The sequence below is a fragment of the Crocuta crocuta genome, unplaced genomic scaffold, assembly GCF_008692635.1.
Source record: "Crocuta crocuta isolate KB4526 unplaced genomic scaffold, BGI_CrCroc_1.0 scaffold118, whole genome shotgun sequence".
NCBI lineage: Eukaryota > Metazoa > Chordata > Mammalia > Carnivora > Hyaenidae > Crocuta > Crocuta crocuta.
In genome coordinates this window covers 10,004,318-10,026,766 of record NW_027551558.1, presented here as the reverse complement: position 1 = coordinate 10,026,766, position 22,449 = coordinate 10,004,318, and the positions used below count along the sequence as shown (strand labels likewise).

At 39.6% G+C, this 22,449-nt stretch overlaps 1 protein-coding gene across 2 annotated transcripts in view; it reads left to right on the top strand.

The window, feature by feature from the left end:
- The window catches only part of THADA (THADA armadillo repeat containing), a 319,402-nt gene that overhangs the window by 87,843 nt on the left and 209,110 nt on the right, over positions 1-22,449 (top strand). The window contains exons 25-27 of one of the 2 annotated variants that reach the window (XM_077749152.1): positions 199-321; positions 9,015-9,106; positions 20,929-21,231. In XM_077749152.1, coding sequence (XP_077605278.1) covers positions 199-321; positions 9,015-9,106; positions 20,929-21,007 — 294 coding nt within the window. In that variant the 3' untranslated portion in view covers positions 21,008-21,231. Of the gene's footprint in view, positions 1-198; positions 322-9,014; positions 9,107-20,928; positions 21,232-22,449 lie in introns of those variants that run through there. The other variant, XM_077749153.1, reaches the window with a different exon arrangement.

Below are 22,449 nucleotides of genomic sequence, written 5' to 3'. Positions count from 1 at the left end.
CTCTTTTTTAAAGTATCGGTTTTAAAAGTATTTAAAGAAATCAGTTTTTTACTTATTTCCACTGTGATCAGATAGATTATGATCTATAAGATTTTAAATTCAGTAATTTTTTTATTTTGAGGTTTGTTATTCAGAGTGTACAGATTTAGAATTACCATGGTCTTTAACCCACAACTAATTTTTAGCTTTTTATTCTAGGTTCATGCTTTAAATATCCTTAGAGCCTTGTTCAGAGATACACGCCTGGGAGAAAATATTATTCCGTATGTTGCCGATGGAGCTAAGGCTGCAATTCTAGGCTTTACATCACCAGTCTGGGCAGTAAGTGCTTTTGCCATTTATTTTCATTGACTTAATTATAATTCCAAGTAGGTTTTAATAAACTACTTTTTATCTCTTTTGTTGGCTTTTTAGCCCTAATTCTTTGTTTTCTTATTTAAGTGATAGCTTTAGGGGTTTTAGCATATATCTTTAGCATCACAGTCCATAAGAACCGAAGGGTATACACTTGCTTTTCGCTCCCCTCAATCTTTGTGCTTGTGTTACAATTTATGTGTGTTATAAACCCACACTACATTGTGATTATTTTTGTTTAAACTCTCATTTATCTCTTTTTCAAAATTTATCATTTTAACCATTTCACAATATGCAGTTCAGTGGTATGAGGTACATTTGCAGTGTTGTGCATCACCAGTATCCACTTTCGGAACTTTTTCGTCACCCTAAACAGAAGCTCTGTATCTGTTTAAAGAGTCACTCCTCACCTCCCTGCAGTGACTGGTGAGGTACTCCCTGCCCCTGGTAACCTCTGTTGTACTTTCCAGACTCTATGAATTTGCCTATTGCAGGTACCTCATATAAGTGAAATTAGAGAATTTCTGTCTTTTTGTATCTGGGTTATTTCATTTAGTGTGGTGTTTTCAAGCTTCATCTATGTTGTAGCCTGTGCCATAATTTTGTTCCTTTTAAAGGCTGAATGATATTCTGTTGTATGTATATATGACATTTTGTGTATCCATTCATCTGTTGATAAACACTTAGGGTTTTTTTGGCTATCATGAATAATGCTGCGGTGAACACTGGTGTACAATACCGTGTTCCTGATTTCAGTTCTTTTGTGTATATCATATAGTAATTCTAATGCTTAACTTTCCTGCAGTGGCAGTGCCCTTTTATACTCCCGTGAGCAATGCATAAAAGTTCCATTTTTGTTACATCCTCTCCAACACTTGTTCTTTTTGCTTTTGTTTGTTTTTGTTTTTTTTTTGTTTTTTTTTTTTTTGCTTTTGATGATAGCCATCTTTATGGGTGTGACATGGTATGTCATTCTGGTTTTGATTTGCATTTCCCTGGTGGCTAATGATGTTGAGTTCAAGGCAGAATAACTTTCAGTATCTTAATATGTCTTTCTTTTGGATGCTGTGGGCTCTGGGTATCATTGTGTTGAGTGAGTGCTATAAATATACTCTATCAAAAGATGAAAAAACCAAACACAGAGTATTAAAATGGGGGAGGTTAAATACTGAGTCACTGTCTCTTTTTTTTGGTGGGGGGGAGTAATATCACCGTCCAGAAATTTTTGGACTCAGAACTCTAAAGATAGTGGACAGTACCCAGGAAAGTAGGTGTTGGATTTAAGAAGGTCACCTTTCACATGATTTTTTCATGATTCTTGGGAGAAGTGCCATGATTTTATTGTCTTCCTTCCATAATAAAGGAGACTAACCTGGAGTTTGTGAGTGCTTGACACGTGGCTTTAAAAAAAAAAAAAAAAAAGAAGACTGGCAAAGGGAGGGAAGGAAAGAAGCTAGACCTAATATATCACCTGCAGAATGGAGAATTTGCTGGAAAGGCAGGCATTCCAATCGGTGATCCGCACAAACCATTTTATAAGCATATGATAAGCCTCTAATTCAGAGTCAATATTTCATAGTGTAGCCAAAGGCACAGACTTCCAGTGTAAAGAGGAATCCTCAAGGTTGCCAACTTCTGCCTGGAAAATGGTGCATCTTCCTGTAAGAAAGACAAATGTCTGAAATCCTGTCTAGGAGCATTGCCTAACTACTCCTGAGGACACAGTGTTTACCTTTTGCATTTACAGGAAGCAGAGCAATACCTGTGTACCTTCAGTAAAGTCACAGAGGTAGGAATGTGGCTTGACCATCCGGAAAACTAGAGATCATAAAACTGATTGCCAGAAATATCAATATTGTTTCCGTCAAGTCATTAAATTCAAGATGAACAAAGAAATGCTTTCAGAGTGAAACCTGGTGACCTTTCCAACATTTTAGCAAAACTGAAAGTAGCAAAAATGAGTGGCTCATTTTTAAAAAGGATTTTTTGAGACCTTTTGAAACAGTAATGTGGACTACAGAAAAGTAGAAAATAAAAGCATAAAAAGAAAAGTAAAAGTCACCTGTTCAACCACCATACAGATAATACTCATTATTAGCACCCTGATGTATTTTCTGCCTTTTTTAAAGTGTGTGTTTCAAATGTGTGAAGTACTCAGATTTATACACATGTAGCCACAAAGACTGCGCTCACTTATATAAGTGTTCATATTTAGTTTTATTGGAGGAGGCAGGGAATCTTCCTTATTAACACTGGTTATGAAGCGATCTTTCTGGTTCTATTCAGTTTGCTGTACTTGAGAAAATAAACATCATAGCTCTGATGATCAATACTGTGACTTTAATATATTGTTAGCATTTTTTAATAAAAATTTAATCTAAGATATGCCAAATTTGTAAATCAGCATAATCGATGAACATGAAGAGGGCTTCATTTTGGGACAATTGAAATTTACAACAGTTTAAAATAACCTAGCACAGCATTCTCTGTTGAAGTCATTTACAGGGTGATTTATCTTGAATGCATGGGAAATATGCTTTAATTTACAGAAACCTAATTTGTGCGCATCTTCTCAGGAATAGATCTTGTGCCTAAATGTGACTGCATTTGTACTTCTGACCTAATTGTTTTTCCATGTTGCAGAGGAAAACACAAGTATAATTTTTATTTTGCACTAAAGGAATGTTTTCCAACAAGCATCCATGTATAATTTTGTTTTTACAGATTGCTCAGTCTTCTGTATTGAGACCATATACATTTTTTGATCTTTGCCATGCCTTGTGCATTTTTAAAATACAGGGGAAGGGTATTGTAAACATTATTAGCATTAAGCACATCTCCTGTGTTTCAGATGATATATTAAACACTAGAAATACAAGGATAAATAAGACATAATCATAATGATGGCTGTTCTGTTGAGGATTTTCTGTGGGCCTGGCATCTGGCATCATTTACCTTGATAATCTCAGTTAATGCTCGGAACAGCCTTGCAAAGTAGATTCTGTTATTACAATCCGCATTTACAGATAAGAAAAACAAGGCTCAGAGAGGCAAAATAACTTTGTGTAAGGACACACGACTGTTATCTGTCTGACTCCAGAATCCGTGCTATTATAGGGCAAAGTTTTTGATGTTAGAGGAACACAGTGAAGGTTCATCTTATCTACCTTGTAGGGTGTTGGCCACATTACTTAGGAAACAGAGCTGGAAGTATAGCCTAGGTGCTAAGGTTTTATTGAGTGATACAAATCCCAAGCAGCAAGAATGAAGGAAAAAGGGAAGGTGAGACCAGGAAAAAGGAAAGACGTTATTACTGAACAGGCCTTGACCTTGCAGGAAAACCGAGCTAGTTGTCTGGTCATGGAACAGTCCCACCCTCCTCTCTCTTACTGGTCAAAGATTAACCATGGGGTACGCGTTGGCACAGCCCTTGGGCAGCTGTGAGAGAAGGTAGTTCCCATGCTCCATGATAGAGCGTCTCATCTGAGTCTGGAAGTGGCCAGGTGCTCCACGGCCTCTGTGGGTATAATTGGGACAGACCTGGGGTTTCAAACTGTGGCACCCATTGCTGTTGAAAACCCTTCATAAGAGAGTTTCACAGTCAGGGAGTGATGGCCTCTGATGGGTGTAGTTAAAAATGGAGACTCGGTTGTAAGGTGGCAAGAGGGAAGGAGGAAGACTGATCAGGAAGCTGTTGTAATAGTTGTGCTAAGTCATGATGATGGCTCAGAATGGAAAAAATATTAGTAAAAATGGTCACACATGGTCATCTTTGACATGTCTTTTGGAGATGAAGCTAGTTAAGTTAAAAATTTAGGTACGAGTGATTTATAGGTGTGTGTATATGTGTGTGTGTGTATATATATATATATATGGAAACTGAGGTATTTCTGGGTATTCCCTTTTTTTGTTCAGTGAGTAGAAAACCAGATCTTCTTTCCCTACATCCTCATTGCAGGGCAGGTAACTCATCTTCCAACTTGCCCAGAAACTCTGCTGAGTATGCCATTTTAGCACCCTACTAAGACGTTACCAGGATAGCTGGATATATACATGTAAAAGAATGAGTTTTCATCCTGTCTTACACCATATTAAAAAATGAACTCAAAATGAGTCAGACTCCTTAATTAATTAATTTTTAGAGAGAGCACACAAGGAGGGGAAAGGGGAGAGATGGTGGGGGGGAGGGTGGTGCTGGGAAGAGAATCTTAGAAGTNCACCATATTAAAAAATGAACTCAAAATGAGTCAGACTCCTTAATTAATTAATTTTTAGAGAGAGCACACAAGGAGGGGAAAGGGGAGAGATGGCGGGGGGGAGGTGGTGCTGGGAAGAGAATCTTAGAAGGCTCCACGCTGAGCAAAAGCCCCTCGTGGATGAGGGGCTGGATCCCACAACCCTGGGATCATGACCTGAGGTGAAATCAAGAGTCAGTTGATTGAGCCATCCAGGTACCTCAATGATCAAACTTTTAGAAGAAAATATTAACTGTCTATCTTTGTGACCTTGGATTAGGTAACAGTTTTTTAGATATGATACTTAAAGCATAAGCAGCAAAAAGAAGAATGTTAGACTTGATCAAAGTTTAAACTGTTTGTGTTTTAAAGGATACCATCCAGAAAATGCAAAGACAACTGACTGAATGGGAGAAAATATTTGCAAGTCATGTATCTGATATTGGCTTAGCATATAGAATATATAAAGAATTCTTAAAACTCAGTGATAAAAAGGCAACCCAGTTAAAAATGGGCAGGGGCGCCTGGGTGGCTTAGTTGGTTAAGGGTCCAACTTTCGCTTAGGTCGTGATCTCGCGGTTCGTGGGTTCGAGCCCCGCATCGGGCTCTGTGCTGACTGCCAGCTCGGAGCCTGGAGCCTATTTCAGAGTCTGTGTCTCCCTCTCTCTGACCCTCCCCTGCTCACGCTGTCTCTCTCTCCCTCTCTCTCCTAGAAATAAATAAAAATATTAAAAAAAAAAATGGGCAAAGAGCTTGAATACATTTCTCCAGAAAAGGGATGTAAGTAAATGTACAATAAGCACATTGTACACTTGCTTGTACGTTGAAAAGATGCTTAACATCATTAATCACTAGGGAAATGCAAGTCAAAATCACAGTGAGATACCATTTCATACCCACTTAGAATAGTTACAATAAAAAAGATGGACAGTAACAGTTATTGGGGAGCATTTGGAGAATTGGTGAAATTGGAACCCTCATACAGTGTTGGTGCAAATGTAAAATGGTACCACTTTGTCAGGTTCTCAAAAGGTTAGCATAGTTATGGTTACCGATGAGAGAGTCGGCCTTGTGTGAATGGAGGTCATGGTCCTTGGATTTCCCACAAAAGATTTATGTGAGGATCCACACTCGAATAAAGACAGCTAGAAGGAAAGTAGTGAGCACAAAGCAGTTTGTCAAGGACATTACACTTTCAAGGTGAGAGAGTGTACAGGCCCAGAGGTGGCAACTGCACTGGGGTTAGGGGTGTCTTTCCTTTTTATGTTTGCATAGGTTATGGGTCGTAGCTAGGGTGGTCTCCAGCTGAGGTTGTTTCCTATCATCGAAAGGACTCCTACTCATTGGGAGGGGGAGTTAGGTTCTTTGCCAGAACTGTCAAGACCATCTACTGTCACAGGGGTGGGCAGGGAGGTGGGTCAACACCGCAAGGTAAATATAATGAAGCTGTATGTTACCCTGGGGGTAGAGGATGAGGAGGAGAGTGCATGTTCTGCACCTGTGGCTCTTGGTCTGTAAGCCTTAGGTTGTTGGAAGCCACAAAGTCAGGATGTTGTGCCCTCAGGCTTCTCATGTGTCACATATTTGTCGCTGCCTTTGCCTCCAGCTCATGTCTAACTAACTGCCCACTCTTTCATTACCATATGAACCAGCAGTACCATTTCTATGTGTATACCCAAAAGAAATGAAAACATGTTCACACAGCAACTCGCATATGAGTGTTCATAGCATTATCTATACTAGCCATAAAATGGAAACAACCCAAATGTCCATCAAATGATGAGTAGATTTTAAAATGTGGTATATCCATACAGTGGCATATTATTTGGCCACGAAAAGGGATTACATTCTGATCCATGCTATGACATGAGTGAATCTTGAGGACAGCTAAGGTGGACAAAAGACACTGTATATCATGTGATTGCACAAATATGAAAAGTGCAGAATAGGCAAATCCATAGAGACAGAAAATAGATTAGTGCTTGCCTAGTGTGGGAGGGTGCATAATGACTACTAATGTGTATAGGGTTTTATTTTGGAGTGATGAAAATATTGTGGTATTAGGCAGTGGTGGTAGTTTCCTACGTTGTGAACATAGTAAAAACCACTGAATAGTTAGTACCCTTTAACACAGTGAATTTTATGGTATGTGGATTATATCTCAGTAAAGGAAAATTAATTTTATTAATGTCTTAAAAGATCATGATTTGGTGACCTTTGGAGATTACCATGGCATGAACCCATTATCCTGCAAACTGGTAAATTTATGGAAATGATTCTGTAGTAACCGAGTAACAGGGTAACCAAAGAACTGATGAGGGGAAACTTTATTTCTCTGAAAATTATAGCTATTTAATGGTAGAATATCAGTCACCATTTTGCTACACCAACTGGAATAGGCAATGTGATTATTGACTGCTAACGAGGGAACTTCATAATGAACGAATCAGGCTAATACTACTGGAATCCTCAGATCTGTCTTAATATTACTGAAAAATTGTCTCCTGCCTCCAGCCTATTGCATCAGACAAAGGGGGTTTCTTTCTGGGGGTACCCATTCACTTTGTAAAACAGTCCTTGAAGTTTTGATCAAGGGCAGGCATCGTCTTTCATCTCCAGGAGCTCCTATTATAGCTTGACTGCATCTAGCAGCCTTTCTTAGAACGTTTTGTTTAGTGCAGAATGGAATTTGTGCTTCTGTTTTTCATTTTATGTTTTTGTATGATTCCTGAGAAGAGACAGGGTTTTATATGACTTCACCAAGTCATCCTAAACCCAGAGTCTTAGGGCGCTAAGTCAATAGACCAGGTAAGAGACAATCAAGATCTGAGCTGGGCCAGAGGCCATGTTGACGGTGTAACAGGATAGATTTGTTGTTTGGACATATTGGTTCGGGCACGTAGTAGTGTCTTCATGAATGTTTGTTCACTGTGGAATGAACAGAAGTGAATTTGCCCAATTTTAGGGTTTCATTGCAATATTGGTATGAATTATACCACTTTGGTATGAACTGTGGTCCACTTTTAGAGCTACCATGCATGAATTGAGTCAGTCTTGGGCTTCTGGAGGAGAGGTTGCAAAGCGGTGGCTGATAGGTCAAATCTAGCCTACAACTGTGCTTTATTTGGCCTCCTCGATGTTTTTTACCCCCTTTAATCTGTTGCCAACATTTCCAAATAATGAGATTTCACATAAAAACTGGGTTTTCTGGCTTCTCTTAAAAAAGCAGATCTGGCAACACTGGGCTTACATTCCCTCATGCTACTCAGTCAAGGCTGAATAGTGACTGTGTTAGACCCACTCCTGTGCGGCTCCTGTCACTCACTGGTTCCTGTGGACGTTTGAGTTTGTGACCCTTACTGTAGTGGTTTCAGAGGCCTATTTTCAAAGGCTTCCATTGTTACTTTTAATTCCCTTTCTTCTTATATTGCTGTATATTGCTTATACCGCATGATTATGACACCTATCTCATTAGAATATAGGCTCTGTGTTGGCTGGAAGTGTGTCTTCTATTTCTAAATATTCTCCATGATCCTGGTATAGTGCCTTATATATTGTAGTGGAGTCAGTATGTATTTATACATCTCTGCTCTGATTTGCCAAGGTAATTGAGGAAGCCCAGTATGCCATGGCATTCAAGACATTTAAAAAAAAATTTTTTTTTTTAGTGTTTATTATCTATCTATCTATCTATCTATCTATCTATCTATTTAAGAGAGAGTGAGTGTACGTACGCACGCACACAGAGGAGGGGCAGAGAGAGAGAGAGGGAGACAGAGGATCTGAAGCAAGCTCTGTGCTGACAGCAGACAGTCCAGTGCGGGGCTTGAACCCACGAACTGTGAGATCATGACCTGAGCCGAGATAGTTTCCTCCTCTTATTTTTATCAGCCAGTTGTCTCAGATAATTTTAGGGTTACAGCTTATTAGATTACTGCATTGTAGGGTTAATAAACAACATTTTGGATCTTAAATGTTTTCTTGGCCGTATTAACACTGAGGATTGAGTTAGGTCTTATAAATATATCCCATAGGTAAATGATTACAGGAAATGACTGGAAAGAGCTGAGCTCTTTAAGGGAATAATCATTGTCAGAAGGGATATGGGAAAATGAATTTTTTTAAAAGAAGTGTCATTTGATGATACAAGTACAAAGAGATATTGCAAACACTTGGTGGTAATGTTAGAAATATAGGCAAGGGCTGTGTTGTGTGCATGTGTTGGATTGCAGAGCTTAGTGTAAGAAGAAAGTCAGTTCCTAATCTAGTCTTTGAAAATTATTTCATGAACACAAACCATATTTTCTTTAGCCCCATACTAGCCAGTTGGGTAATGACTTTGAATATCAAGTTTGAACATTGTAAATGTTGGTTTCATGCCATGTGTATTTCTTAATCCTTATTGTGCATTTATTTTTACATTAGGTGAGAAATTCATCCACACTTCTTTTCAGTACCTTGATCACAAGAATATTTGGAGTTAAAAGGGGAAAGGATGAACTTTCCAAAAAAAATAGGTAAGCTTCATCTAACGCTAACTTCACTTTTTACAAAATACTGTCCTGGCCAAAAATAATTTTTGGAAATTTGCTTACTTTTATGGATTCATCTAGAGCGTAAAACTATTAAAATACTATAGTAAATTCACCTAAGCTGCCAATTTCCAAGCTCTTGGGGGAAAATATCTACTGTTTAATAAGTGGACCTTTCAAAGCAACACAAATATGGCAAGGTAGCAAGGGATGAAATGCACAGCTGGTTTCTCAGTGCAACAGCAAAAGGTGTTTTTCTGTTTGTTTGTTTTTTGTTTTTTGGGCGTCTTCAGATATTCCTGAAATGTCCTAGATTGTGTGTTGGTGTTTTTTTTTGTTGTTTTTTTTTTTATGTTTTAACCACATACTAGCTTGTGTAGTATCTTCACACTTTTATAGCTGGAAGCTTAAATGTTTATGATACACTCATCAGAACATGTCCCAGATTACTTTTGCGTTAAACTCTGTAGCCAAGGGGAGCAGTTCCACATAGATGTTGGCCACATGGAATAAACAATGCTTTTTACTTTTTAGGGCTTTAGTGTTACGGTTTTTAAGATGTTTTCCTCTTAAGGTTTTATTTTTGTTCTTGTTTTTGTTTTTTAATGTCTGGAAGGAAACCTATTGAAACACTCTGATAATGGGTCATCTTTAGATGGAATGCGCAAGTTCCATTTGTTGGTTTTTAAAGAAAAGTTTTGAATAGCTATTTCTTCAGCATTTGGGATTGGATGGCAATCTAGCGGCTTGCAGTGCGGACGCTAGATGTCACTGTCGCTGCATGTTTCATTACTTTCTTAAGTCCATTTAGGATCCAGTTAGGTCCAGTGCTTTCTCTTAATGATCTAGAGATAACCCTGGCCCTGTTCCTCTTCTCCCTACAATGGCTGATTATCACATTTTTAATTTAGGTTTTAAGCTATTATTTGTTAAAGTATTTTCTTGTGATGGAAGTAAGTTTTGGAATTAGAAAATATGAAATAATTTTATGATGCACTGTTGGTAATTCTAGTGAAACCTACGGATAGTTCTGAATTGTCATTTAAAGGGCTATTTAACGCCCTATGAAATTCAGTAAATATTTAAAAAGAAGGCAATGGGCTCTAAGTATGAATCCCCAGGATACATTCAGGAAATATCAGTGAATCTTGTTTTTTGTTTTTTGTTTTTTTTTAAATCAAGCTGTTTTTTAAAAATAATGCTAACATTATTCCTTTGGAAAGATGACTACAATTTTTACTATTTAGTGGGTTTCTAAAGAAATTCTTCCTCTCAGTACTTTGAAATCACTAATATTTCTTTCTCCTTAGCTTTCTTTAGTTTGTAATAATTCTAAAGCGCTGAGGTTTAAAATAGTTTGGTCATGTTATAAAACTGTGATAAATAGGGACGCCTGGGTAACTCAGTCAGTTAAGCATCTGACTTAGGCTCAGGTCATAAACTCAGTTTGTAGGTTCAAGCCCCGTGTCAGGCTGTGAGCTAACAGTCCAGAACCTGGAGTCTGATTCTGATTCTGTGTCTCCTGCTTGCTCTCTCTCTCTCTCTCTCTCTCTCAGAAATAAATAAACATGAAAAAAAAAAGAGAGACCATGATACATAACAGCATAAGTAAAATATGAGGTCATTAACAAGTGAAATTAATGTTTAAAACTAAATTTGAGAGTGAAGAAATGCTTTTTTCCCTATCACTTTTTATAGAGTGAGTGATTCATGGATGTGTACACAGATTTTACTACGTACAGGAGAAAATCATCAGATTCATTCCATTTAGGTTACATTCTGAAGGAGGGTGGAAGAATAACACAATGAAACCACCCTGCTTTAATCCTTTTGCCAAAGGCATGCTGATGGGAGCCGCCGTTAGACATCCTTTTTTCTTACATAGGAAAGGTTACAAAATACGTAACTTTCCTAGAAAGAGAGGAATGGAATATTCATATAAATGTTTTGAGTAACGTTGAAAAGTGAAATGAAGGAACTAGGAAATTAACAAATTTTAAAATGTGATGCACATTCTTGGTTAGAGCCTTTATTTTAATAATCTGAAGATTGGTATCTATCGTGATGTCTACAAGGCTTCTGTTCTCTGTTTAACTGTTGAAGCTGGAAGCTTCCACTGGATTTGCTCTGCAAAACCTTTAGTGTCTTAGATTCGGTGTTATTTGTCGTGGTTCTTCCAGCTGTAGTTTGATTTTGTCACTTTTTGTTGAAATGTTGATAAGCCCGTTCCCTACACTCTTAACTCCCTGAGGGCAGGACGTTTTGCATGTATTCTCTATATACATCGTGGGCACTTTCAGAACGCTAGTATAATAATGTCTTCTTGGTTGGTTACTCACCCATCGAGTAGCTACACAAGGCTGGGGAGACCTCCCAGGCCAGTTAAGTGTGCTTTCACAGCCCCAGATTGGCCTGCACACCGTCTTGCAAATGTGTGCTCTTGGTCAGAAGGGAACTGGTCATAAAAAGCACATCTGCCTTTCCCATCTAGTGGGGAAAAAATGTCTACCTTGGGGTAAACAGACTTGGTTTCTAGGCATTTTGCTGCCGCTGGAGATGACCTTAATAGACTCCCTTATCCTCTCTCTACTTCAGGAATAATAGGGTCTGTGCTCTGTACTCCTAGGGCTGTGGTGGGGATAAAGCAGATGATGAACAGTTCATTTCTTTTAAAATGTTGGAAGTCCTATGCAATTAGAGACAGAGTTGCTTTTTTTCTGTTACCACTTCTATTATAGTACTCAGCCCATCGTCTTAGAATTACACTGAAATTTTGGAGTACAGAGTCAGTATCTTACCCATTGGTATACTTAGCATATGTGTGGCATATAATAGGCACACAGAAATAGTTGCTTCATGAGTAAGTAAATTTTGTTACGAGAGGAGAGATAAGAAATCTGGTTTCTATTCCTGCCTTTGCTGCCATATAGCCACGATAACCAACTGAGACAAATTAGTTAACCTGTCTGGGCCGTGGTGTTTTCCTCTAATATGAGATTGGGGCCATCCCGGAGGTCTCCTATTTCTGTAAAATACTAAGCTAAGGCTTTATGTAATTGTTACTAGAATTGTGGTTTGGAAACCTGCTATATTCCCAGTCCCTAGAACAGTACCTGCCTTGTAGTGCGGACGAGAAGTTCCCTTTACGAATGAAAAGGAGGGAACAGAAGGCTCTGCCTCCCCAGCTGGAAGTATGTAGAGTTGCCTCGGAATGATGGGACTCGAGAGCTCCTCAGTCATTCTAGATGCGTTCCTTGGATTATGAAGAATGAGAACACTTAAGTTTCACTTGTTGTTTTGAAATAGTTTTACAGCATATAAATTTTCTTTTTTTTTAAATTTTTTTTTAATGTTTTATTTATTTCTAGGAGAGAGAGAGACAGCGTGAGCAGGGGAGGGTCAGAGAGAGAGGGAGACACAGAATCTGAAGCAGGCTCCAGGCTCTGAGCTGGCAGTCAGCACAGAGCCTGACGCGGGGCTCGAACCCACAAACCGCGAGCTCATGACCTAAGCGAAAGTCGGACGCTTAACCGACTAAGCCACCCAGGCGCCCCTACAGCATATAAATTTTCTAAATCTCCTTTCCTTTCTACTTATTACCCTCTGACTGACTTGGCCTGACTGGATGAATCTTTGGTCCTACGTAGAAGCAGAGCCTGCCCAGCCCTGGGATGCAGGGCGTGTGGTGGGCTTTCCAAAATGGCCTCCATCCGCAGTGTTGGGAATGGCCTCCCCTTGATGGTTCCTCTTTCCGTACACGGCAGGAGCTAAACCAGTGTGATCTTCAACTCTAGGTCTTTCTCTTTAGTCCCTGTGCTATTAACCTCAACTATTTTAGTCTCAGGTAAATGACAAATATCAGTATGTAGCTCTCTGAACACTTCCAGGTTTTGCCAAAACTTCACATTGGCCTCAGTGTATTCTACAGCTCTTGCTTTCTCTCTTCACTTTAAATCACTTCGCCAATGAGAACTTGTTAGCATTTGTCATGAACTCATTATTGACAACAATAGAGACGTACACGAGAAGTATAAAACCTGGACCTTGCGCAAGGAGCTTCTGTTTTAGCTGAGGGAACAAAACTTGTTATTTGTGAAAGATACAAGTAGAAGACAATTTGTAATAAGCAGCTGCACAATGTGACATGAGTATTAGATGCACTAGAAAATCATTAGTGGGAGAGTTGAGTGGAATATTTGGGGGAAGCAGTGTTTCTTATAAAGCTTTGGAAATGAGTAGATTTGGGGTACATGGAAACAGGTGGGCTGAAAAAAATGGAACGAAAGAATAATAATCTTGCTTTTTGTATTATTTAGTATAATGATCTCTATTCTGTCTTATTAAAGAAAGTTTATATTTAAATGAGTAGCCTGGGATGGTTTAGTACAATTTAGGAAGAAAATATTTGTAAAAGCTTCACTAGGTCCACCAAAAATTATTTTTAATGACTATGTTAGGAGATGTAGAATGGTATTTATTTTACTTTCCTGCATCTGGAAGGATCCTCTGAGGGGCATCTGATCTGGTCCAGCCTTTGCTTATAGACAGAGTTTGAAGCAGTTTCCAAACAGACTGACTTCTCTCCTGTTCTTCATGTTTTCTAGGAAAAGGGATTCCACAAGTTTCTGTGGTTACCCACTCCATTGTTTAGGAAATAATTGGATTCTCAAGACGAAAATTGAGAGCTGTAGGGCAGTTTGGTTTTTATATTTTAGAGAATGTAATTATTAGAATTCAGAATAGCTTATTTGCTTTGAACTATATAATAGTTTGTAGCAAGCGCCTATTTGGCCAACCTGAAAATCAAACTTTTCTTTGACTGTGGCCAGGATAAACTTAACATCCTCAGACCCAAAGGATTCTCATTTCCTCCATTTAAAAAGCATTTACGATGTGTTTACTCTGGGCCAGGCCCTCTGCTGGGCAGCGGGACCCAAAGCTGAAAGAGACATGCACTTGGCCGCAGGAAGCGGACAGTCTCATGGAGAATATCTGCTGTGCGGTCGTCTCCGTTCCTCTGGTGCAGAAGGAAGAGGGTGGCATATCTTCAGTGGCCGCTTGTGTGCTTGGTGTGGCTAGACCCCTCGTGGGTGTCTAATTTAGGCTCCGTCACAGCCCTGCAAGGTAGATGGATCATCATCCTAATCTCATGGAAAAATAAACTAAGCTTGGTGAGACTTAGTTACTTACTTGCCCAAGGTCAGGTAGCCAGGAAGTGGCAGAACTAGAACACAAATCAAGTTCCCTTTGCGGAGCACGTGCGGATTTACACAGCAATCCACATAGCCCCTCGTGAGCAGTGAGTCACTTTGTTAGTCTGGATTTAGGTTTTACATTGTCAAACTGTGCGAAACGAGCCACTTCACCTAAGGTCTTGGTGTGGAGCGAGAATCTCACGTCTCCCATGTGGCAGGTTGATTTTAGGAGGAAAAGTGGGAGGGGGTCAATGAGAAGTTTGTTTTGAGATAACTATGCGTTACCTTTCTGTACCTTGTGGAAGACTGTGTGCTTTTGTCCCATGGATATTCCCTGCCTAGGGAGCTGCTGCCTTCATACAGAGCAAGGTGAGCAAGGAGCAGCTCACAGGGTTTCTAATGTTATACTATAAAGTCAGGAGTGTTGAAATCTTAGCTTTCTGGTTGGCAAATAGGGGATGAGTTAAATTACCTCAATAGGATATCGATGTGGCCAGTAAGACATTTACCCCTTGAATTTGATGATAGTTCAGTGCTTAGAGGGAGAGGATTTGGGGGTTTTGTGAGAATCCTTGCCTGTGCTGTGATGTCCTCTAGGCTCAACCTGATTTTCTCAAGTCTGTGCTTATGTTTTTCATGTATGTCTTTTAACAAAAATGTTACTAACAACTGTTACTAGTTTTTTATCTTTGAGACGACCTAAGATGGAAATTGAGGTGTGGAAAAGTTTAGTGACTTGCTGAAGGTCACACAGCAAGGGCTGGAAATGAGTTTAATGATTACTTTCAGCTCACAGTAAGCTCAACTAGAACATTTTTTTAAAAACCAGCTGATTATTTATAAATGGAGTTTCTATTGGCAACAATAATGGGAGTTTGGATTCAAGTCATCTGAAATTGAGTTAAGAGTCCCAGTGTTTTGATATGGTCTGGAGGTGTCATTCATGCATTTTCCACAGTTGTTCAAGAACATTCAGTCTGGTTCTTTAGGCCGAGTAGATAAATGAGTATTTTTGGAGACCAAGAAGTAAAAGTACAAGTCTTGTGTAACCCTTGTTGAGAAGTCCTTAAAATCAGAATTAAGTCTACATGACACTTTGGCCTACTGGAGAGTTTCATGTTGCAAGTTTTTGTTCATTCTTAGGTTCGTGGATCATAGGTAGAAAAACCACAAATAGAAATTTTAACCAAAAAGAACCTCTTAAAAAGAAATACGTTCATGAACTTGAGGTGGGAATTAGTCATTGTGTTCTTAAATATTGACTCTTGCATGGACCAAGTAATCTTTGTTCCTAAGTACTGCTTCAGGCCATTGCCTTCTTTAATAACTAAGGCATTGTTGCTTTAGTTTGAGCATGTTCTATGGAATTTTGGCAATGCATGCATCCTCTCTCTGCATCTTAGTAAAAGCATGAGTAAATATTTTTTCTTAGCTTTGGTATTTTTGTAGCTTACATTTTATATGAACCAGACTAATATAATGTAATACCAGGATTACATAATTTAAGACGTCAGGATTGCTTCCAGGACTATGAGATAAAGTCTTCCTTTATCAGGGGTTTACAAGCAGTAGTTGGTGCTCATTCAGTACCTGTAGAGAAATACCACAGAGCTATTTTCCAAATGAGAAAATGGAGTCAAAGAGGTTAAAGCCAGAGGGACTAGTTTCTTTAGAACTTGGATAACATTTTTTCTTTATTCAGAACCTGGTCCGTATAACTACTGATTTTAGTAATGTGTAGGTTCAGAAATTCCAGGAATTTCCAGTTATTCTTGTTACACACTGAATTTTTGAAGGGGTATGTGAGCTGGGGGGAGAGCAGAGAGAGAGAGAGAGAGAGAGAGAGAATCTTAAGTGGGCTCCACACCCAGCAGGGTTCAAGCCCATGACTATGAGATCATGACCTGAGCTGAAATCAAGAGTCAGATGCTTAACTGACTGAGCCACCCAGCCACCCCACACACGGAATTTTTTAATGAAATATAATGAGCAGTTTTGTCATTGCATACTTACTATCAAATCTTGGTGCTCTGATATATACAGAAATAGTTTATGACATAATTTTGGATTTCAAGGAGTTCATTTTTTGAGAGATAAAACCAACATGTGAACCTGTTTAGGAAAAATGAGTATCAAACTCTCACGTACTGATAGGGGATCAGAGGAAGATGAGTTGGGCTCCATGCAGGAGTCAGGGCTTAATCGACACTTGAAACGGTGGACAGGATTTGGACAGGTGGAGACGAGGGCACAATGGAGATATTCATTGATTCATTCATTCTTGGAGCAAGTATTCATTGATCATCTACTATAATGTTGTTGTAAGCCCTATACTGGTTTCTGGGGCTATATCAGTGAGTAAAACAGGTATGCTAAAGAGGCTAGTTTGAATTGTACATGACAGTAGGAAGCATTTAGAAGTTTTGTAATGTAGTATTCCATAATAAAGGCATTGTTTTCGGAATCATTTGAGTAGAGGTTACTTCTGTGTCCCTTGCTGGTGGAATTGGATAGTATGGTGCAAGACTGTGGAAGAGAGTCATTTAAGAATAATTTGTAGTCTCTGTGGGGCGCCTGGGTGGCTTAGTCGATTAAGCGTCCAACTTTCGCTTGGGTCATGATCTCGCGGTTCGTGGGTTCGAGCCCCGCGTTGGGCTCTGTGCTGACTGCCAGCTCAGAGCCTGGAGCCTCTTTCCGAGTCTGTGACTCCCTCTCTCTCTGACCCTCCCCTGCTCACGCTGTCTCTCTCTCTCTCCCCTAGAAATAAATAAAAATATTTTTTTTAAAAAAATGAATAACTTGTAGTCTCTGTAGATTGTTAAAGCATAGTTCTACCTTGGTCTGGTTGTTTTATCACTTATTCTTCTTATTATTTCTAAAGTTTTTAAATGTTTACTTATTTTGAGAGAGATAGTATGGGAAGGGGAGGGTCAGAGAGATAGAGGGAGACAGAATCAAAACAGACTCCAGGCTCTAAGCCGTCAGCACAAAGCTCGATACGGGGCTTGAACCCATGGACTGTGAGATCATGACTTGAGCCACGGTCGGACACTCAACCAACTGAGCCACTCAGGCGCTCCACCTTTTTATTATTTCTAAATTGAGTAGTGGCTGTATTAGAGGGGCATATGTCTTATGTTTTAAGAATTACTAATTTCCCCAAGATACTGAAAGATATTTAGTGAAAAATAGTTAAGAGTCAAGTAAGTTTCAGAAACTTGGAATTAAAGAAAAATGCATTACAGGACTTCTTGTCCTGTATTTCTTGTCCATATTTCATATCCTCTAATGTTTTTTGTGAATTTTCAAGAGTGGGATACAATATGTAGTATTTCCCCAAATTATTTGACCGTAGAAAACTGCCTTCCTCTCTCTTTTAAAGAACATCTGTTACGATCTTGTGTCCATCAGACATAGCTTGGGGACTGACGGCCGTGGGGACAACTGATAAAGGCAGGTGGAAGGCAGGTTTCCGATCATTAAGAGCCGCACCATCTCTGAGAAAGGAAGATACTTGTTTCAGATATATCTTGGCAGGAACAGAAGAGCTTAGTTGTAGTTGCAGTTATATATACCAGCAGTTATACCAGGTTGTCAGATAGAAATTCAAAATGGTGGGGCGCCTGGGTGGCTTAGTCGGTTAAGCGTCCGACTTTTGCTTAGGTCATGATCTCGCGGTTCGTGGGTTCGAGCCCCGCGTCGGGCTCTGTGCTGACTGCCAGCTCAGAGCCTGGAGCCTGTTGCGGTCTGTGACTCCCTCTCTCTCTGACCCTCCCCTGCTCACGCTGTCTCTCTCTCTCCTAGAAATAAATAAAAACATTAAAAAAAAAAAAAGAAATTCAAAATGGTATCCTAGCATATAGTAGGTAGTCAATAAAACTTCATAATCTTAGACTGTTTCAAATCTTCTGATATTTAAAGTGCCTCTTTGGGAGAGAGAACTTTATATTCTACATTAGAATCTTCTACCATTTTGTCAGAAGAAGACAGTGTCCATATCCTAAATCATTAGTATGGGAATGAGGTCAATTCTAAACCATTATAGTAGAGTGTGTGTGTGTGTGCGTGCGTGTGTGTGTGTGTGTGTGTAGGGAGGGCAGATGGGAAGAGGGGAACAGAATAGTAACCAGCTTTGAAATATAATAGGTGCAGCTCTAGGATCCACTCAGGAAGCTGAGTTTTTCTACCTTTGGACTGTATGTCTTACCAGTAAATTAAGCACTAGACTCTGTTGTTGTCCCACGTCTCCCAAATTATAGCTCCACTTGTTAATATTTAAACAGAGACTTGACTGCAAGTAAAAGAAAACCAAAGTCAAAATCTAAATAAGGAAAAGTTATTATCTCACATATAACCAGGAAGTTCTAAGGGGGGATGATTCATTCTAGGTTGATAACATCATCCAGGTTCTCGATTTTTTTTCATGTGTCTGCTGTGGCATCCTTGATGTGATGACATTGGCCCGAGACAAGCTTCCTTCCTGGTTGCAAGATGGCCGCAGTCCCAGCCATCATCTAGATGCAGCGGTATCTAGGCACAATATCCAGTGGTCTTGCGCACCGCTGTGTTAAAAAGCGGCAGCACTACCTCTTGTATGTGTTCTTGTAGTCTCAGCCCCACATCCTGCAGACTTCCCTTTACGTCTTTTTGGTCAGAGTTAACATCTTATCGTGCCCCAACTCATCCCTGACAAGGGAAGTGGATACACCATAATTATCTGAGACGAATCAGGACCCTCCAGTTGAGTCTGGGGTTGGTGCCAGCCTTCCCTGAAGCATGTGACTACTCAGAGAAGGGTAGATCCCAAAACAAACTCAAATACTATTAAAAGGAAGGTGGGATAGGAGAATGCATTTTTAGTAGGCGACTAATGAAGTCTGCTGCTACATTCTTCTAGGCTATTTCAAAAGCTTTGAGAATGTGTTCATTAAGAACAGGAGCTTCGGGGCGCCTGGGTGGCTTAGTCGGTTAAGCGTCCGACTTTCACTTGGGTCATGATCTCGCGGTTCGTGGGTTCGAGCCCCGCGTCGGGCTCTGAGCTGGCTGCCAGCTCAGAGCCTGGGAGCCTGTTTCAGAGTCTGTGACTCCCTCTCTCTCTGACCCTCCCCTGCTCACGCTGTCTCTCTCTCTCTCTCTCTCTCCTAGAAATAAATAAAACATTAAAAAAAAAAAAGAACAGCAGCTTCATAGGAAGATAAGTATGTATAGTATTTTAGCCTAATAGGAACATGTAGTTTTTTTCCTCATGCAATTCCTTCATGTAATTTTTAAGAGACATGAAGTAGCACAAGTATGTCTGGCTGTGTGATTCTGTATCATTCATACTGTAAGCAAGGTTGCATTACAAAAATTTTACTCAAGAACAAAGTATATGTCTTTTCACATGAAGAAAGTCCTCTATAGCATTAAAATAGAGGTTCCCAGTAAAATATAATCAACTTCCTTTTTTTAAATGTTTATTTATTTTTGAGAGAGAGAGAGAGACCGCAAGCAAGCATGAGTGGGGGAGGGGCAGAGAGAGAGGGCGACACAGAATCCAAAGCAGGTTCCAGGCTCTGAGCTGTCAGCACGAGCCATGAGATCACACCTGAGCAGAAGTCGGACGCTAACTGACTGAGCCACCCAGGGGCCTGCAATATAATCAACTTTTAAGTAAGAAAATGCTACCCCCTGTGTGAAATGCCTCCCTGGTTCATGGCTGATCTCTAACAAGCTAACAATGCAAACACTGTTTTTTATCAGAAACTCAAATTCCCTTTGGAATTTGACCTGTATGGTACAACATTGATTTCGTAATTGTGAAGCCAAATGGTGTGCGGTCAAATGATCTTTCTAAGTTTATTGGAATTGGTACCTAATTATTGTCACTTAATAATCAAAAATCCCTATTTCACTTAAATCAAGTGTAGTATTTTGATGTACTTTTTTTGGCCTCTGAAATCAAATTAGGCTATTTGTCTTGGACGGTCTTTTTCTCTCTGCCAGGTTTCTTTTTTTCCCCCTCTTCTCCACATGTTACTGTTTTATTCTATACAAACTGCCTCTGTAGGAGTGGACCATGAGGCTGTCTGGGTCAAGGAAAACCAGTTGGTCTGGGCAGAAGATGGAGTCAGACTAGTTACATTTGACGAGGATCATTAAGTCTGATTCATTTGCTGAATCTTGGAGGTCTGGAGTTTTCTACTCTGTAAGCACAATTCTGGAGCCCTCCATAGCTCTGAGTATGTCTTTATCTTTCTTGTATTTATCTCTGTGATAACTCAAGCTATGAACATCTGATCTAGTTACATAGAAATGGTCAGTTACACACTTCCTCCCCTTAACCCACTGGATCCTCTATTTCACCGCCTGCCAGTCAAAGCCCTCCTTGGCCACTGGTTTCGTTTCTATAACTGGTGTCCTGTTTAGGTAACCCACCATTTTTTTTTCTTTATCATTTGTCCAACAAAAATACTAGGTTCAAGGCTTTGAGCACTGAGAGGAGTACGGGCATATTATAAAATATAATCTAAATCTATGAGGAACCGTCGAAGAGATAAGACTCAACTCAACTGTAATGCAAGGTGGAAAGCCTTAAGTGCTCTGTTAACTCCCTTCTTCTCTCTTCCGCAGGAGCCTGCCTGCCCCATTGGTCTACTTCCTCACTTCCGTGAGCTCCTCCTCACCCTCTTCAAACACGTGGCCTCTATAAACCCCTTTTCTCTCCCCTTCTCACTTCTGACATTTAGGTGGGAATATCTCACCTATTTGTTTATCTTGCTGCTTTTTTACCCTGTCTATATACGACAATCAATGATTCAGATCATTGAACATGAAAGCAGTACTGGTGATTGATATGCCTCCCCTCTCTGTATTTGGAAACGAAATTCTGTGTGCTAAAAAAACAGTGTCACTGACTTATAAAATAAAATAAAGGTGGTGAGTACCCAGTTTTCCCCAGGAACATAACTAACACAAGTCATCATCTCTTTTTCCCTTATGCTTCAATTAGACCGACTTTTCCATTAGCTTCAACACATTAGGGCAGTAAAGGAGAATTTCTCTCTGAGTGGTATGCTCTTTTTTGATTAGTTACTAATATTGCAATAGCATAGGTTTCAGGTTTTTATCATTGTGAAAGTCTAATGTTTCCGTGGGGAAGTAAATAGATTTATATCTTGGGAAGAATGTATTTCATTTGGCATACGATCATTTATCAGTTGTGGCCTTTCCACAGATGGACATACCATTCTTAGATACTTGCTTGTTTTCAGCCCTAATTGCCTGCAGAACTGTGCTGCCATGCACTGCCAAACCATTTGGCTCACCCAAGGAAATGGAACTCCATGGGATCCACAGCATTTTCTGTGGAGGTTGCTTTCTCTAGAAATCTCTTCTTGCCCTTGCCCGTCATTAAATGGAAATGAATCATTTTTCAGGGTTTTGTGTATAATATCAATCATTCTAGCATGTAAAGTAACATTCCTTTAATGAACAAACCACAGTTGGTAATTCTCTTATTATTAAATATCAATTTCCTCCACAGTTTTTTTTAGTTTAATTATTTATTTTGAGAGAGAGAGAGTGTGTGTGTCTGATGGAGGGAGGGGCAGAGAGAGACAGAGAGAGAGACAGAGAGAGACAGAGAATCCCAAGCAGGCTCCGCGCTGTCAGTGCAGAGCCTGACATGGGGTTCGATCTCCTGAAGCGTGAGATCATGACCTGAGCCGAAATCAAGAGTCAGATGCTTAACTAACTGAGCCACCCAGGCGCCCCCTCGCAAATTTTTAAATATGTATCATTACTAATGATGTGGTGAATATCTTTATTTACAAAGTGTTTTAATATGTAGAGTTATTTCTTGCAGATGGATTCACATAGATGTAATTTCTTGGTCTTAGCATATAATTAGTCTTCAGATTCCATTTAAGTATTTTCATGTTTCTTGATAAATTGATCTTCTTGAGAGTTTCCCATTTTACCTTCCTACTCAGGAATTTTCACTAGCTCTCCATTGCCTCTGGTCTGAAGCCCAGACCCCTTTAATTGTCCTTTCCCCATTTTGTTAAAACTTTTTCCTTTTTGTTTTAACCACCTGCCTAACACTGAGCATTTACATTCCATCTAATTTTTCCACATTATAAAAAGTGGTGC